The 20135-nt window shown below is 28.2% G+C and overlaps 1 protein-coding gene across 3 annotated transcripts in view; it reads right to left on the reverse strand.

Moving 5' to 3' along the window:
* Window positions 1-14998: 14998 nt before the first annotated feature.
* Scm (Polycomb protein Scm) overlaps window positions 14999-20135 on the reverse strand; it is a 66711-nt gene continuing 61574 nt past the window's right edge. For all 3 annotated transcript variants that reach the window (XM_016070190.4, XM_087155633.1, XM_071188096.2), the window contains exons 11-13: window positions 18055-18213; window positions 17683-17816; window positions 14999-17572 (exon numbers count right to left, since the gene is read on the reverse strand). In XM_016070190.4, coding sequence (XP_015925676.1) covers window positions 17444-17572; window positions 17683-17816; window positions 18055-18213 — 422 coding nt within the window. In that variant the 3' untranslated portion in view covers window positions 14999-17443. The remainder of the gene's footprint in view (window positions 17573-17682; window positions 17817-18054; window positions 18214-20135) is intronic.

Below are 20135 nucleotides of genomic sequence, written 5' to 3' on the forward strand. Positions count from 1 at the left end.
GGCCCCATATGAAGAGACCACATCATGTTTTTCAAAATACAGTACTCTAATTACATATATTTAGGAAAGAAATTGTGTTAAGATAGAGTTGCTGAAAATTTTCTTTTTTGTAATTACGTACCTACTATAACATAAAGGAAAGGGTAAAAAACGGTAAAACACCTTTTCGCGAATTATTTCCCTTTCTCAAAAGAACAAACACGCTTTGCAGAGAAGGGGAAAGGCCACAGCTGCATGTAGTTGATTGTTAACACTTTCTGTATATTGCACTTCTGGTTTACTTAGTTGTTTCCTCTACTATCTAGCGTCAGACCCAGTGGCGTGCCAACCAGGGGGAGGCAGAGGACCCCTCTAAAATTTAAGTGATGGGGCAAACGATGCGTTTCGCCCCTCCTGAAATTTAGACACTCACAAAAATAAAAGTGAAATCGGTACCTAATTTAAAAAAAAAATTCAATTTTGAAGCTATTTTTGAAATAAGAAAACTTTATATTCCACTAACATTTTTGTGCTTTGCCTCTTCTGATATTTAGTTATTCACCAAGACGAAGTCCATTAAAATAGGTAATTTTAGAGAAGAAAAGAAAAGCTATTCTTTCTCAGCTTTGAAGTTATACATCAAGTAGGAAACTTTATTTTGTTATGGGTGATTAATGTGTTTTTTGACTTTTGAAAAAGTAAAGTGAAAGTGGAAAAAATATTTTATTTCCAATTTTCACTAGATTTTCTTTCGAAATAGTAATAAGGGGGCGAACATAGTGTTTCGCCCCTTTTGAAATTTCAAAGTGCTAAAAAATAATAGAAATTGGTAACTAAAAAAATTTCATCTTTGAATCTATTTTCCAAATAGAAAACTTTATTTTCTTCTGAAATAAAAGTGAGGGGGGGGGGGGAATTTGCTTCTCATCTTCTGAAATTTAGGCATTAATAGAATAAAATCAAGTAAAGTAGGAAATTTTAAAAGAAAAAAAATTGTTTTGTTTCATAACTTCGACGATATTTTCCAAATAGAAAACTTCATTTTCCTCTTAAATTATAGTAAGGGGATAGAAAACTACATTTTTTTCTGATATAAAGTAAGGGGGGCTAAAATGTGTTTTGTATCTTCTGAAATTTAGACATTTGAAATAATAAAGTCTAGTAAAAAAAAAAATTTTTTTTTTTTTTTTTGGAAAAAAAAAACTTTGAATCTGTTTTCCAAAAAGAAAATTTTATTTTCCTCTTAAATTAAAGTGAGGGGGTGAAGAATATACTTCACCCCTTCTGAAATTCAGACATTCGCAGGAATAAAGTCAAGTGAAATTTATATTTAACTCTTATTTTCGACTTTAAAGCTATTTTCCAAATCGAAAACTTTATCTTCCTCTGAAATTTAATTGAGATGGAAGATAATGTGCGCCACCCCTTCTGAAAATTTGACATTCGCTACAATAAAGTAAAATAGAATTGAGAATTTTAGGAAAAGAAACTACTTTTTTTCCAATTTACTAGCTATTTTCCAAATTGAAGGTGAAATCCCCCCCCACAAGAAAAAAACTTCGGTTTTGTTTCAATTTTTTTCTACATATTACGACTTTTAATTTATTAAAAAAATTTAAATTCATCCTACACTGAGACTAATAGATACGCTATTTTAAAGCATCTTTTGACTGTGGGTGGTATGAAGGTGTTAAAACCTTTATGCCACCCACAGAGTTGACCCACAGTTATCTGACTCATCAAAAAATAGCCATCTCCTTTTACACCATGGGAAAATGACCTTTTGCTTCTTTAAATTGCCTTAATCACTTTTATGACCCTGGGCTCTTTTGTGCTTTCATAAAATGTCATATATTTACAGTACCATCTATATGTCCCTTAAGTTGTCTTAAACTAGCAATTATCTAGATGTTCTAGGAAAACAGATGTAAGCTTTTATGGGATCCAAGGGGATGACTCTTGTTGACATTTACTTAGGTCATTTTGTCAAGAGATTTTTTCTGAGACAAACGTAAAACGTTCCAGTTAAATTCCAGTTTTTAGCTCATTTAATTGCGTCATTTAAATTAACCATTTTTAATTCAGATATAAATTTTCTGTTAGCTTTTATTTTATCCAATTTTTGAAATTAAAATTTAGCTTTAATTAAGAGTTACTGAAATTACTTGAAACTTCCTTTTTTTCAAACATAAATCGTGATATCAATAATTCCCATTCTTAATAAAAAATTTTCTTTGGAAAACAAGAAAACCAAATGTAAATTTATTTATAAGGAGGTAAGTAAATGTTTGCATTAGCTCATTTAATACATTTAAATTTTATATTTATGTACTGTTCGAATTCTTTTATAAGAATGGTAACAAAAAAATTGCTTTTTTTTATGCTCGTATATAAAATTTAATTTGTATAGTAGATACTTTAATTGATAATTTTACTGTTTATTGTGTGCATGGATTTTGTTCTTATTTTATATTTTTCAAATTATTAAGACCTTTAAATTTTTTAAATTGGAACTTTTTAACAACTTTGTTTTCATTAAAAAGTGAAATGCAATCTTTATTTTATATAAAAAAAATAATATTTAATTTAATAAAAGAATGCATTTAATTTAATAAAAAAGCTATGAACATCAGCTTAGAAATCCGCAGCAATTAAAATTCATTCCTATGACAAACCATTAAAAAGAATTTTTTTCTTTAATTAGCAAATATGCTTTGACTTTTTCTCATTTTTCTTTCATAAAAAAAAACTATTACTCTTTGTCATAATTTTGTCACATATGATTATATGGCGTCATGAATACATAGGTCAAATATTCAAGAACGATTTTCTAGGGACCCGTCCATATTGGAGTAAGGCAACTTTGTTTTTGTTAATCGATGTATATAGAGAAAAAATTTCTGAATATTTTTTTCAATTAGGACTTTTTAAAATGTGGGTACATGTGCCGATAGAAAAAAAAAGTCTATAATTTCCTTCAGTTTCCATAACGCGATCAAAAAACTTTTAGATTTGAAACTAAAAAATAATTTTCATTTTTATAATGGTTTTGTCTTGAAAAGACCTTCCTAACGATATAGTAACCGGATTCAACAGGTTTATAAAATTGGTATTTTATGATTAGCATTATATTTAGAGGAAAAGGAGGCTACTGTGGACATGGGGGACAAGAGTAGACAACATGAACAGCTATTTTCCCCATAGTCATATTTCCTCGGTGAGATGTCGTAAATTGGTAACATTTACGTACAGTGAACCAAAAAAGTACCACCCTGAATAACTTTTGATTTAATGATCGGATCTTCACGTTCTAGGACTCCATCTTAAGATTTCGAAGGTGTGACATCAAATATGCAAATTAATTAGTGCACGATATTTTATTTTAAGTTACGCAATCAGACACAAAAACATACTTTCTCTGAATAAACATAACTTTTGTTCAACAGATTCGATTTTCTAACCCCCGTAATATAGGAGGTAGCTGTAATCTGGGGAATATGGTCCCAATAGTTGGGTCGGGTGAGCTATCCAAAGTTTGGACCCCCAAATGTTAATTTTATTTTTTTGTATTTCACTACAGATCGAGAGCTTTTTAAGGGAATTGAAAAAATTTTGCACACGATTATAAAACTCTGTTATCTAAAGATAATTCCATGCAAAAAATAACTTTTAGTAAATATTTATTATTTTTTATTTAATAATAGTCTGATGTTGATCATTTACGTCGCACGCTGCACAATAGGCTATTGGTGACGGTCTGGGAAACATCCCTTGAGGTTTGATCCTTTGTAGAGGGGATGGCACCCCCGCTTTTGTAGCCCGGTGACCTGCACCCGAAGTCGAACACTTTATCGTAGAACAGTTTAACGAGGACCAATACCGCACACCCTGGGTCCCTACGCAGACGGACCCAAGTGGTCACCCACCCGCACACTGACCGCAGCCAGTGATGCTTGACTTCGGTGATCTGCTAGGAACCGTGTCTTAACGATCAGTCCCCTTTGGGACAATAATAGTCTGAAAACTTTTGAATCGTAAGTTATATAGTTTTTTTTTGTATCATTTTAAAGTATCTAATTCCACACGGAAAATACAAATTTGAGCGAAATTGGTTGAATAGTGCATTAGTTCCTGAGAAATCGAGTTTTATAAGTACGACTTTTTTAAAATTTAATTTCTCAGGATTAATAAATTTCGCTGAAATTTTGCATTTTGTCATGTTTAAAACTTACAATGTTTTGTAATCCAATTTATATTCGAACAAATAACTTGTTTTCATAAATATATTCGCTAACATAGTACATTCGCTAACATAGTAACATTATCATGTAAAATTTTTGCATACAGGGCCACAAGCCTTATTGAATTTTGTTAGAGAAAAGTTTTGGTCTTTGCAAGGTAGAAATTTAGCTAGAAAGATTTTTCATAGTTGTGTTGTTTGTTTCAAACAAAAACCAATAGTTGCTAATCAAATATTGGGAAATCTGCCACCAGAGCGGGTTAACCCTGGTACAGTATTTAATAAAACAGGGATCGATTTCACGGGACCATTTTTAATTAAATATAAAAATCAACGTAAAGGAGTCTATCACAAAATTTACATCGCGATATTTAATTGTTTGGCCACTAAGGCTGTCCACTTAGAAATGGTAGATGATTTAACTTCAGATGCGCTAATAGCTTGTTTAAAAATATTTTTTCTGCGTCGTGGAAAGAGTAGTGTTTTGATAAATGACAACGCTACAAATATGGTGGGTGCTACTTTAGAACTAAAAAGGTTGTACAACTTAGTGGAAAAATCAAAAGATAAGTTAAATGACTATTGTTTATCAGAAGAAATAATTTGGAAGTTTATTCCACCTAGAAAGCACCTACTTTTTGAGGTATCTGGGAATTTATGATTGCTTTACTTTCATGTGTGAAATTGCCTATCATCAAGGTGTTAATATAATATCTACTTTATTATATTACATAATGCACGCCTATGGAAACCAATGCTGACCTTACACAATATAATCAATTATATTTCTTTTTAATGCAATAATGTAGCTATTCTACTGGGTATTTATAATTTTTTAAAACATTTCTTCTGGAACTGATATATTTTAAATTGAAAGTTTTTTCCCCTTTAAACTAAAGACATATATTATTCTTAAAATTGTGTAAAAACAAAACAAATTATGGTTATATGCTTTAAAAGTGACAAAAAATAATAAATACACTCATTTTTGAGAGACTTGGGAAAATACACATTTATAAATGCAATATCCACTGAATATTTACCAGACACACATCTGTGAGCAGATATATGAATTATCTAGTCATATAAGAAAAAATTACAAAATTTATTCCATAGATTTTATTTTTGACAATCTGTACCACATTTAAAGAAAATTAATGAAAATAAAATTAGATGGTTTTTGAAATTTCGAATTTAATTCGAAAGTAATATTTTTTCAAATTAGAATCATCAGGACAGTTTTAGGATAAAATTACTGATATGTTTTAAATTGAAAGTTTTTTTTAGTTTTTTTTAAAAATCTAAAGACATATATTATTCTTAAAATTATGTCAAAGCAAAACAAATTATGGTTATATGCTTCAAAAATGACAAAAAATTATAAATACTCATTTTTGGGTATTTATTCCAAGGCAGAGATGAATACCTGGGAAAATACCCATTTATAAATACAGTACTCACTGCATATTTACCTGACACACATCTATGTGCTGATATATGAATTATGTAGTCATATAAGAAAAAATTACAAAATATATTTCATAGGTTTTTTTTTTTTTTTTGATAATCTGTACCACATTTTAAAAAAAATTAATGAAAATAAAATTAGATGGTTTAAAAAATTTCGAATTTAATACAAAAATTATATTTTTTTCAAATTAATACCTTCAGGACAGTTCTATGATAAAATTAAGCGTATGAAAATATTACTTCATCTGTTTGTGAGAGTATATATACATTTGTAGCTACCCCCACTATTATTAATTTAACCCCTTCAGAGAGAGTAAGAAGAGCTTCCTCAGTCCTGCAAACTCTGAGTGTTTATGTACAAAAGAGTACACATACATACTAATACAAGAGTACCGTACTGAGATCACCTTATATGATCTTGGGCATCTAGAGTCTGAAAGGCTCGTTTTATATATGATATTCTAGAGTGTGAAAGGAGATCACATGTATGTGATCACAGTGCTTGGAGGATTAAACGATATGCATATTGAAAAAAAAATCTACAATATGCTTATATTTTTAAAAAGAAATTATTTGTTGCTCTAACAGGAAAATTACAATAATGTTTTTCAAATATTAACAACCACTTTTAAGTTTATAAAAGCACTGACCTGGTATTTTAGTAAATGTATGACTTCAGTAAATAATTATGTCTAATTTTTTAATTTCCACTAGAATAATGTTAATATACAATTACTTTAAAATAAATAGTTAATAACTGAATCAAATATTTAAAAACTATGGCTGAGACACTTTTAGTATGACATGATTATAAATGATCCAAAAATTCCCATTTGCTAGTCCAAAAATGTCATTTTAATGCCTATGAAAAGCTTAAAGTGATGAGTCCTAAAGAGATTTAGTGAAATGCTCCACTAAAAGTATTTTTCAGCATCACAAATGTCTACTCAAATTCACAACTTTTTAAACAGCATAATTTCAATAATTAATCAGGACAGTTTTGTTAGTTGCATTCATTTTGATATGGTGCTGTTTCGCAACAAAATGATTGATATAGTTTCACAGTGGCTTGTTATACTATTACATAACCTAGGATAAGAATATTAATTTGAAAAAAGATTGTGGCTAATCATTATCTCACAATAAAGCCTTTCAATCATAAACAAAATATATTTTCCCTCTAACACGTTGAATGCCACGCTAATTTTGCATGGTTTGCTCGTCTGTCCAAGATGATTTTTGTGTTCTATATTGCACTAATTTCTTCAACCCATTTTAGTAACGATAATATAAAAAAAAAAAATTTACTCGAATTATGTGCTTCCAATAATCTTGGGTTCGCCGATCACCGGTGAGCCCTGTGGCAATACGAACAAACTCAGTGCCGGTGACCCCAAGGCATTCAACATAAACCTTTAGTAAACATGAAGGTTTTCTTTAGTTGGCACATATTAATTTTTCTGTTTGAACCATATTGCTAATAAATCAATTTAAGCTCAAATATTTCATCAGGGTTTCTACTAAAGATGAATGCATATTTTTGTAAATTTTAAAATAAAATAAAGCAAGTATTGCTATTTATTACTGATTTGTCTAACACCAAAATTCATTCCAAAACGTTATTTTGTAAGACTCTATTATTTTAAGAATTGTTGTACACTCACGATATTGCATCTCACGTTTTAAGAGCCAGTTTTTTCTTTCTTTTTTTAAGTCGGGCAGGGTTGGATAATTAATATTTCGAGGAAATGTTCTGCACATAAAACTAATACACCAATTTTTTTTTATTTCTGAGAAATTTTTTTTTTCTCTAAGTTTTGAGGGATTAAAGATGCAGTTCCTACGAAATTTTGAGAAAAACACACCAATTTACATGTGTTAATCTTTATTGTGAAATAAGTGATCCATGACGCTGGCTATTCTTTTTTCCACACTAACTATTAAGGAATAAATACTAACAGTGAGCCATTTCCTCGAAATAAGGTTATTTTCTTAGATTTTGACAGTCAAAATCTACTTGTGCCAACTGTGAACCAATAATTACATACTAATGAATAGTTTTAAAAAAATTTAAGATGTGTGAGGCGTACATTTTGACTGAGCAATAAACTGAAATTTACATGGTTTTTGAGTTAATTAACTGCTTTTGCCAAAAATGAACTAATAGGAAATTTGTTGGAAAAGAAAACTTAAAGAATAGCAGAAACAAAAGCAACCCACAAATCTATGGTTAGGTGAGAGTGGGGTAAGAACAGATCGTGGGGTTAAAATAGGTACCTCAAATTTGTTTAAATTAGTTCTGCTTTCTAGCAAATAGACTGTGAAATACGAGTTAAGAAAGTGCTGTCATATCGGTGTGTTGATGTTTAATTCATAGCATCTGTGTGGTTTGTTTTACTGTGTCATTTTTCTAATGCTCTTTTATTCTTAAACTAATTTTATTCATAGGTCATTACAGTGATAAAAAATAAATTTATGGCAATAACTGGAAAAAATTGATGATAAAATCACTTGTATTTGTTTCGAAATTACACGATGTTTCGAGATTCATGAAGTGTTGCAATAAACAGGGCCCGTGTTTAGGATTTCAAATTCTTAGCCAGTAAATCAGCCAAATATCAAACGCATTCGCCAAAAGCAAATCTTAATATTTTATTATGATTACTTTTTTTTATCATATAGAAAACTATTTTACGATAGTTTGTTTCAGGCATTATTATTTAGACCCTATTCTAATTGGTTATGCTGTGCATCTAACGGAAATTATAATCGAATAAAAAATACTGATTTGTTTAGAAAAATTTATTTTGAAGTAATTTTGAGGATCTAGTTCAATACATATTTTTCTTTCCAGTGGAAAAAATTATTCGCCAAAATTTGCGATCTTATCGCATTTATTGAATGCTTAGCACGGGGATTAAATAAATAATATTGTATTAAAAGCATTGAGATTTTAAAAAATATGCTAATATCAGTAATGATAACAGCTGGAAAATTTATTGTAAAAACGATAAAATTATTCCAAATATTGAATATTAAGGCGCGCGATTTGAATTTTTATATCATAATAACAATGGGATTTAAAAAATCATGTGAAAATCAACAGCAATAGAAGTAAAAAAAAGAAGATTGAAACGCCACATGGATTTAATGCAAATCCAACACATCAAAAAGTATTTACTCAAATGTGCGATTTGAATTTCTCGTTCCTTAATATTTAAATTTTAAAAAACCACATGGATAAATGTGAGGAAGACAGTGCAGTCAGTCATTGTTGTCAAAAAGTGACAATACATGCACGAATCGAATCTTACGTGCCGTTATAATATAGCGATTTTAAGGAAAACATTGAGAAAACTCGTAGCAATAACTGATAGAACAATTACGATGGTACGGACGCAAATCGAGCGCATCAAAAAGTGATGCGTGATTCAAATTTCCCATGTTGTAATAATTTTAAAAAACCACCAGAAAATCAACAATTGCATAAACTACAATTGAAGAGAGTGTTGGTACAGGCCGAATAAATGTCTTATAAATGAGATTTTCCATAAGTAGCATAACTTAAATTTTAGATTAGCGGTGCATCGAGAAAATTTTGTGAGGATATAAATTATCAATTTGCAGAAGTGCGCGAATCAAGTCTTGAGATTCTCAAAATTTCTGCAAATTAGCAGAAGAATTACATGTTTGGTAATTTACATGTATGTAGTCAAGGCCATATTCAAGGGCGGTAAAGAAAAATAGAGAATCAGGTCAAAATTCTTTACAGGAAATATAGTGTTTATCAATGTTTTTTTCAAAGAAAATGGCAGGGAATTTCTTTATATCTATATAAAAACTACAATTTTGGAAAGAGGGTCTTCAAAAATTCTACAGAATAGATGCAAATAAGGCTTTTTGTGCTTTGAGGATGGAGCCCCTAAAATCTTTGGTCAGCCTTGGATGTAGTTAGTTTTTTGCCCACTGCACTGCAGTTTTTGTGGGCCCAGCTTAGACACACATCAAAGGGGGCACTGGACCATGTTTTACCCTGTGACCAGAGATTATCGAAATGAAACAGAACAGTGCTACTTATCGGGTTATATCCTTATTGTTTGTTAAAGAATGAATCTTTTGTAAACGTATAATAAGTTAGACTAAAAAATATTTTGTAACTTTAATGACCAATACATAAGGATAGCTTAAAAAGAAGAGAGCATTAGAGAGTTGACATAGTAAAACAAGCTTATCTACACAATGCTGTGAATTAATCAGCAACATGCCAATATGGTAGGTCCTACCTCTTGACTAGTAAAGTGTAATTCAGAGTTTATCTGTTAGAAAACAAAACTACATTCGCCAAAATAGAAGTGCCCACTTCTACCCCATTACCTGGTCTTATCCCCTCCCAATCTCTCCTATAGCTGTCAACTTTTACGTTTATGGCTGATTCTCACGAAATACGACAATTGACAGTCTTTTGCTCCTAGATCTAATTCCAAACTACTAAAAGAACTTTTTTCTTTTTTAAAAAAAATTTAATAAATAGCATTGCTGTTAGCATTTTAAAATGACTTTGCATTAGCATTGAGTGTTTTGTATGTTTAATTGAATTTCAAAATGTCATTTTCCTGGTATGTCACAAAAAATATTTCCAACAATAACTAGCTTCAAAACTTCCCATAAATTTTCCAATATCTAATTCTTTTTATCTCAACCGCTGTAAGCATTTCTAGAATATATGCAGTGGGTATTATTTCCAAAAACTTTGTTGAAAATAATTTATTTTGTCAATAATTTGTTTGTCACATGAAAATTAGTCATTTTCCTGGCCACTTTTTTTTAGTAATTTATAACCAAAATCGATAGTGCCAGCAATCAATATCTTAGGTTAAGAAATTAATTACAATACCATCCTATCAGAACATGTTTTATTTCAGGAATAAAGAATCAACTTTCTGGTTCAAAATCTATTTAAAAAAATTTTACAAGGTGAGTAGGTTTTTATGTTGTCATTTTCCCGTCTTATTGAAATCATTAATAACATAAACTACATAGATTTACCCGAGTTATTTCAAGAAACCCTGCTGTTTTCTGCGGAAAGTAAACGTCTTAGGCCGAAATGTTAAATTAAAGTAAAGTTAAATGCTGTAAAATGGTTAAATGCTGCAATTGTCATTATCCTGGCTTATTAATGCCAGTCACCAGAAAAGTTTTCAAACAGTCAAATGTAAAGAGGGAAAGCAAATATTAACCTAATACCCAGTTTATCTAAGATTGTAATAGGCATGTATGTAATCAAATTATTTGTTTAATGATTGATTAATATACACAATTTTATTTCATTTATTGATTATTATAACATTTTTGATTATTTCTACAGAGGATAAAAGAGTTAATTTAAACAATTCATGGTCCATCTAATGCAAAGACTTTAGTTTTTCCTCTCTTTTCAAAACACAGATAGTTAAAATATAAAGGATAAGCTAAGGACATCACTGTACAATTTAATTCTGTCATAATCTTTAAACTCTACTTGGGTGTAAAATTAAAGAATGCAATAAAATTGTAAAATACAATGATTTTAAATTTAAATAATGTACTTTCTGATGTACATTATAATAAAATTAATTTTACTAGGTAATTTTAAAATATGGGGCCAAAAAACAATCAAGGAAAAATAAACTGAGTTAAATAACCAAAAGCGGAGAAGAAACAGCAAGTTCAAATTGTTCACAATAATTACTTTTGGAATTTACTTACATAAAAAGTTAAAATTTGGAATTTATTTACATAAAAAGTTAAAATTAACTTTTCAACTTTGTCTTTTTCAGTTTCTTAAGTTGAGTTATTTACTATTAGCTTAGAATGACTGCTTTCGTAACTTCTAAGCTAATATGTCATTTTCCAGGCATTTAAAATTTTGTGAATTTCTATTTTATTTATTTTTTTTGAACAAATGTCAATAAACTACACTGCTGTCTGTAAGATATTAATAAATGTAACTAAATAAATATACAAAAAAAAATTACCCTTAAGTGGATGAACTTTTCTGGTGGTAACAAAATGTTTTGGCAAAAAAATAACAAATATATGTATAAGAGATTATAATTGTGTAGTGAAGTTATTTTTTAGTGATGACAAAATTAAACAAATTTATTCTAATGGTTTGGTGCAAAAACCACTAAGTCCAAAGCTTCTAAAATATTTCTTAATGCATTTTTTATTGTGAACACTAGCTGTTTGGATTAGTGCAGAAATGGGTACAGACCTTCTTTTGTGGTGAATTGTGTGGGAAAACTACATAAAAAACTACAAAACTAGTCTTTTTAATTTAATTTGGCTCTCACTAACAATTTGTAAATTTAAAAATAAATTTGAGTCGTGGTGGCTCAGGGGATAGAGCATTCACCCTCGTTGAGGTGAACTGGGTTCAAATATCAGCTGTTTGATACAAATTTGGTACTCGGCTCGTACCAACCACAGTACTGACGTAAAATATCCTCAGTGATAGTAGACGGATCTTGGGTAAAAGTTCCATTGCTGTCAGGCTAACCGTGGGAGGTTTTCATCTCCATGACACGCAAATTCAGGTTAGTTCCATCAGAAAGTTTTCCACAAAGGCAAGCTTATCCTAATACTTGATCTAGGAGTTTCCTTGTCTTCTGGATTGGGTTCAAAAGTATGGACTTAAGACTATGGAATTAAACAGTAGTAGTCATAAATTCAAAATTGGATCGGCTGTTTAATCACAGTTATAAAATAAAATAAAGTTTTTGAATTTCGACTTAACTTGTTCTTGCACCAAGCCCCTACCACACGCTTTTTGACTACCACAGGGAAATAAATAATTCAAAGAAAGTAAAATATATAAACTATATTGATAACTAAAAATCATTATTCCATGTAACTACTGGATGGTATAAGATTCAAAGTAGTTGTAGAATATATAACTAAATTTTGCATCAGTTTAACTTGACAGGGACCATATGTAAATTGGACAATCAAATGTAGTATGTAACATTTACCAAATACATTAAATAGCCTAATACATAATACAATTAAACAGTACATAATATACTAAATAGTGCATAGCATAAGTATGGTATGATTTATTGAAATATGCTATAATTTGCTGAAATACTATAATGAGCTGCAGTAGCAAACAAAATACATAACAACAGATATCTTAGTTAGTCAAAAGTAATAAATACTTAAAAATCCTACTAACTTTCATGATAGAAGCTTCAATTGTTTTCTATTTTATAATTATTACATTTATAAAAATTCTACACTTTGATTAAAAAATAAAATATTGTGTCTATAACAGATTTTATTGTGTCTATAACAGAAAAGAATATCTTTATCTCAAATCAGTATACAAAAGATTATTTGATAACACATAAATCTTTTTGTTTTAATAATAAGAAAAAAAGTAATTATTATTGTAGTTCCTTTACCAGGGTGTTGCTAATTAATTTCTGGAAAAATTGACATAGTTCTCAAAATATAATTCTAAAGAATAATACACACATATATGAATTGAGAAAATGAGAGAATAACATTGGTAAACAAAAACACCAATAAAATCATAAAAATATGGAAAAATTTAAGTTGATATGCATCAATGCAAGATTATTATCACTCTTACATAATATTTTGTTGAGTTAAACAGAACCATAACATATAGATACAAATCAAATTTTTGAGTTTTAAATCATGCTAATGATTTTAAAGAATTCAAACAAAACACAGTTTACCATTCACAACCACCTACAAATCTTGATAAAATTTAAAAAAAACAACAACTGCTTTTAGTTCTAAGTATAAGTCAAAATCTATAGAGAAATAATTGCATTCTATAAACTTATTTAAAATACAGTAAGCAATAAAATTAGTATTAAATACAGCAAATAAAATTAACAGTAAACAAATGTTTGCTAAATTTAAATAAAGCGTTTTTCTACTGTTAATTACGTTCATGACACATTTGCGTTGAAAAACTAATAAATTTTTTGAAACAAAATTCAAGTAAAGAACTAAGCTAGTGGAAAACATATGCTTGAAATTTCGAATTTTATAGGCTGTAGAAGAGATTTTACTTTTTCCTGAGTTTCTTTAAATAGTTTTAAATTCCCCAAGTTTTCCCTGATTCAAATGGATCATGTTCAAGCAGATCTCATTGCCTAAATATTATCAGCTCAAACTTTCTCTTTTCCAAGTAGATTTGAATTGTAGGGTTGTTAATAAAAAACTGCTTTTGAAACTTATCATTGGACTTGATGAATATGACATATTTTAAATAAAGTGGGATATTGTTATCACTTTAAGCAGCTAGAGGAAATTCTGAAATAAATAAAAAAAATGTTCCAATTTTTAAACATTATATCTCTCCTAATAAATATTTATTTTAATAAATGAATATTTTCACATTAAACACAACTGTTCAAAATCAGAGAGCTAAATGTTTATGGCACTACATTACAAAGCTTTTGCAACAAAATGATAGCAAGTATAGCTGATTTCGTTGCTGTTGATTATTATTAAAAAAAAAAACTTTTGACAAAAGAAAAAATAATTTTTTTAACTAAATACAAAAGTAAATTAGGCATTCTGAACCATAATGCACAGTACGGCTATTTGTAAGACTATTATTTATAAGACTATAACAAACTTTCGACCAGTTCTATTGTAGAAAACATGTTAGTATGAAAACAGCCTAAGAATAACTATTGTTCTATGAAAATATATTGTTTCTTGTTAAAATAGTTTGCACATGTTAGTTAAACTAGTTAGAAATTTTTAAAATACATGTCTAACATCTTGATAATAGCCACATGAATATTATTTTAATAAATAAGAAGACAATAAATCATGTCTAGTTTAATCTGAGAAAAAAGAGAATAATTTTTCAAAATTAGTAATGTTATTCAATAATTTAATATATGGTTAGTAGTTGACTTTTTTTTCAACAAGTGCTTAAAGTAATATGTCTAACACACAAGAACAGCTAATATACAACATTATAAACAGACAGATAAAAACAGACAACTATATACAAAGTTGAACATAATGAAATAAATAGATTCAAGTATGCTAAATGCAATTATATTCTAATTAATAATTTTTTCAACTATTACATTTTTGTAAATATGCAATGTAAAAAAAAAAGTAATAAATTTTAGAATATTTAAACAAAACAATATAGAATAACATAAATCATAGTTTTGTTCAATAACAGGCAGATGGGTAGTGGAGGTGTTATGCAGGATAACATTCTACTTTACACAGGTTTTTTGTTTTTTAAAAAATCCCCATTTTCTTCAATTTTGCAGTTTTTTTCATAAATTGTAAATTTTTTAAGGGTTCTCATGGTTCTTAAAAGCACTTAATTTGGAGTTAAGGATTGTAAAAGTTCTTAGTTTTCAGTATCACGTGTTGATTGGAACAATATTTAGTCTTATTTAAATATTTTAAACAAAAAATCTTTCACGTAGAATGAGAGGTGAGCATTTTTAGGTGAGCCAGGGTACAGCATTTTGCACAACAAAGGGAGGAAAGCATGGCCTTGCTATGGTTCTTTCCATAGCATTTTTTTTTACAATTCTAAGGAACCTAAGTATACCACACTGACCTTTGACACAGATTTTGAAATTTGACAGCTAAAGAAATTTGATTCCACTGGTGGCGCACATGCTTATTTTCATTAAAATTTGAAGTGTGAAATTGTTAAACATGGCAGTAAAGTATGTTTTTAAAAATTTCAGGACTCTTGATGAAAAATGTAAGACCACAAAGCAAAATATGCTGTAAAGAATTTGATATTGTTAGCAAGGAAGAGAGTGCTTCAAAAGTTAATATCACATTCTCTATTGTTAGACAGGCGTCTAGGTTTGACCCAAACAAAATAGTATTGCAGTGCATGAAAAGTTAGAAATTGAATAAAAGCATTTTATCATATTTAGTGGATAAGAGGATGGATATGAAATTTTACTTCAGTTCAAGGACTTTTTAGACAATGTAGTAAAATAATCCTTTTCGGATTTCAAAATCTTGAGAGTGAAACTTTTTGCATGAATATTTTTCTATTGACAATGTGCTTGCTAATAAGGGGGGGGGGGAGGAGAAAAAGCCATTTCCCTGTTTTTAAATTATATGTTCTAAGAAAAGAAGTAACAGACAATTTTTTTCAACAGAAGGTCCATAGCAGAAACTTTTTCTAAAAGACATGAAGAATTAAATCAATGTGCATAAAATTTCAATGTGTAATAAGTAGTTAGTGTAAATTTTTTAAAAGCAGTAATATCTTTTAAAATTTTTAATTGTACTAAAAAGTGAACCGTTCTGAAATAATTGTAATGACAGTGCTTGGAATAGAGTGAACTTTTTTTTCGAAAGGTAAATAATTGGCACTGTCAATGCAGGTATATGTAGAATTGGTGATAAACAACCAAAATGTAAAAGTTCCTAAAGGTAATTTTAAAGGTCCTTAATTTTTTCAAAAAAGTTTTAAATTTTTGCTTTGATAAAAGTGTGGGAACCCTGCTTTTTGTTTGCAATAAAATTTGTTTATTTCTGTAATTTTTTAATACTTTTATTTTTATTACTTTCATTATTGTTTATTTATTACTATAACCTTTTTTAAAAGATAGTTAAAAAGTAAACATTTTGTGAACAGTAACAGCCCTCACTTTTTTAATTAAACAAGTAATCATGCTATGAATTTAAAATAAAATGTATGAATTTGTAAAAAATCTTACTTTAAAGTGGTATGTATAATTTAGAAAATTTTAAACTAAATAAAGTAAGAAATAACAACAACAAAATTCTGTTTTTTATAAGAAAAAAAAAAGGATTCTTTAGCATTCTCCCACTGAAAAATTTGTAACTACAACACTGATAACAGAGGCATATATTTAACTGCTTATAAGATACCTCTGTCATTCATTTAATATTTTTACTTCATAATCAGTTTTATTTCAGATATTAAATAAACAAGAATTAATGTTTAGACCATTAAAGGTAAATACACGATAATGGGGCTTAAACGATAAAATGGAATGAAAAAAATTTGAAAAATTACACTATTGAAAAAAATTAAAAATGCACGTTAGATTATCATTTCTATAGTATAAAGCTACTTAATAAGGTTTAAATTTATTTGTGTAAAATGTTGATTAATAAGAACATCAGAGCTGTCAACTCCTCTAACTTTTAGATGAAAGTTTTCCCAAACAATTAAAGAGTAGTAAAAATTATGCTTAAACATTTGATTATTAGTTAGATAAATTTGATTAATTTGGTTTTGTCCATAATGATATATAGAAATATTCAAAAATATAAAAATAAGTCCTGATAATTATACTGCAATTTTTTTAAATGCGGGCAAAATTTCAAAAAAATTCTTAAATGATTGTAATTTCACTACCAATTTAGATATTGTGGCAGGCTATAATATGATGGTCAGCAGTTCTGTTACACTTATGGCTGCTAATGTTAACAAAATTTTTTTTAAATTCTTATTTTAAATACTAACAAATTCAAAATATAGTTGAGATGAGTGTTATTTCGAAAGAGTTTCTTTAAAATGATTAATGGAATGGCTTCATATATGTTGCGAAAAGATTATCACACAATCACCTTGCACTAAACAAAATATGCTACTAGTTTTCATAAAAACAAAACTAAATGTCCCTAAATTACATAAAAACAAAACAAAAAAATTATCACAGAAGTGTTTAGACAGGACTGGTATGGAGAGCATCACTGCTATTAATGATGGCGCTTGCTTTTTAACTTTTCTATTAGGTTGCAGATTTTCAAAGCTGGTCCTAATTTCACTCCCATATATTTCATCATCATTTCACTATTTAAAAGTAACAAGGCTTTTCCATCAATTTCCTACAATATTAATAATTAAAGGTAGATAACTCATAAAAATTAAAGGTAAATAGCTCAAAATTTTTAAATAAAAGAACTTGATATGAAAATGTGCAATTACAAAAACTTACATGTTTTCGAAAAACATCTGCATATGCACTCATATTTTGATCTGTATTACAAATAAAATGAATTACATCATCAATACTCCACTCATTTGGTTTGGAAATGCTTCGTTCAACTCTTATATGCAGTTTCGCATATTCTGTAAGATAAAAGTAGTGGGAAAATACTTAGAAATATACATGATGTATTCATAATACTATGTAAGATATAAGTATGAGACAATTAAGAATGAGAAAGAATAGATTTTAGAGAAAAATTAAGATTTATTAAACGTGCATAAGCTACAAGTACACAAAACCCATAATATAATGCAAATCATTTTAATAATGCTGGAATTCTTGAGTTGTTAGGTCATATAAATCAAAATCTAAATTTACCATTATTTTCTGAAGACTGACTGGAAGAACGTTGTTGTTTAATTGGTTTCATTAGTGCAATTGTATTGTTGCCTGAATGATTTTCCGAAGAGTCTGATGACCATCGCCGTTTTTCTAACCTAGGGTTCTCTCCACTTATAACCATATTATCTTCTGACACTAAAATAAAATTAACAAATGATCCCATGGAATCAATTTCTAAAGGTTATCAATTATAACCAGGGATTGCCATTTGTTTGGTTACCCATTAAAAAACACACTTTAATCACAATTACATAAGCTAATCACAACTACAAAAATAAATAAAAATAGGTTGTGATTAAAATATTTGTTTTGGTAAATTTCTCAAATAAATTAACAGGGCACCCACTCAATTTTTTAAAAAAATTCAAGGACTTTCATGGACCCAAAATCGAAATTTTCAATGACCTATTTGGTATTACGTGTCAACCAAATATGCTAAAGTACATGACAACCAAATTTTACAATTACGTAGAAGCAGAAATTGCATATTTTTAAAGCACAATGCTTATTTGACAAAAAAAAATATTTATTAAATTTATCAGCTAATAATACAAATGGTTGATAGTTAAATTGCTGTTTCAAATAACTTTAAAAATTCCAACTGACAAAATAAAAATTTCAATTGGCATACGAACAGTGCTAGCCAAAATTTAAAATCTAGCATCAGTGAAACTCTTCATGAAAAATTTAATGAAGGGAATTAGAATTAATGAAACTCAATTAATTAATAATGCATATTACATTAAGCAAGCAAAGTAAATAATTGATAAAGTTTGTGTGATTGTACAGTTATTAAAATATAAATATTTTTTTTAATATGTTAGATCAAATTTTAGGTTACAGGAAATGTATATAATTCGATAAAATATCAAAATATATCCATTAAACATATCTGTTTCAATTTTAATAACAAAATATCTATTTTGTAACTTCAGAATATTTGAACTTAATAAAATCTATTGTAGAACAATATTTTACTGATAACTAACTAAGACTTACCAAGCTTTATTTTCTTTAAAATATATCCATAAAATGTGAAGCATGATTTTTAAAATTTTTTGAATATACGTAATTTTCACTGAGCATAATTTTTATATCACATTTATTCAAATATGGATATACTATATGCTAATCAAAATTACAAGAAAGGTGAAGTAAGTCTCGATTAATAATTAAATTATTAATTAATAATTAACTCATAAATTAGGTATCACAATGTGTGGTTTGTAAATAGAAATTGAATTGCAGTGTATGTTTCTTAAATCAGAACAATATGAATAGCAAATGATACAAAACGCATGAACTAACAAGACGTAAATCACAATGTGTGATACATAAATATCTTTAATGTGCATTCTGTTGCATGATTAGCTAATAGTTTTCATGTGAATAGTGATCATTATGATGCAAATTGCAATTTGTGATTCACAAGGTGCTTAATATAGAACAGCTATGTGTGATTCTTAAATTATTTTGATGAGAATTGTGAGTGGTAATTCTTAAATCTCTCTTTTGTGAATCGCAATGTGTGATTTTTAAACTACTAGGATAAGAATCGTGAGGCATGATTGATAAATAACTTTAATGTGAATCATGATGTGTGATTTTTCAAAATACCTTAATACAAATCCTGATGAGTAATTTGCAAATCACTTTAAAGTAATATTCAATATGCGATTCATTAAGCACTTTAATTTAAATCGCAATTCGTAGAACATTTTATATGAATTCCAATCCATAAATTAAGAATCACAATGTTTATTCATAATCAATGAAACCTGTAGAAATAATTTTTTTTATTAGCAGTAAAAACTAAATGCAAAAATTTGATTATAAATGATATAAAATTAATTATCCAATCAAAGAATGAAACTAATTTACAAATTCAGAAAATGACAAAATAAGTAACTTTTAAAATAATAAATATATATAGAAAAGCGCTTAAAGCAGCTAAATCCAAATTTATAAAGTATTATTTTATGTAAGTTTTATTTTAATTTATAAAGTCAGAAAAAAATTCTAGTAGGAAAAAAAAAGATTATAAAAATTTAAGATAT

The sequence above is a fragment of the Parasteatoda tepidariorum genome, chromosome 12 (assembly GCF_982258835.1).
Source record: "Parasteatoda tepidariorum strain Cologne lab strain chromosome 12, Ptep-v5.0, whole genome shotgun sequence".
NCBI classification, from domain to species: domain Eukaryota; kingdom Metazoa; phylum Arthropoda; class Arachnida; order Araneae; family Theridiidae; genus Parasteatoda; species Parasteatoda tepidariorum.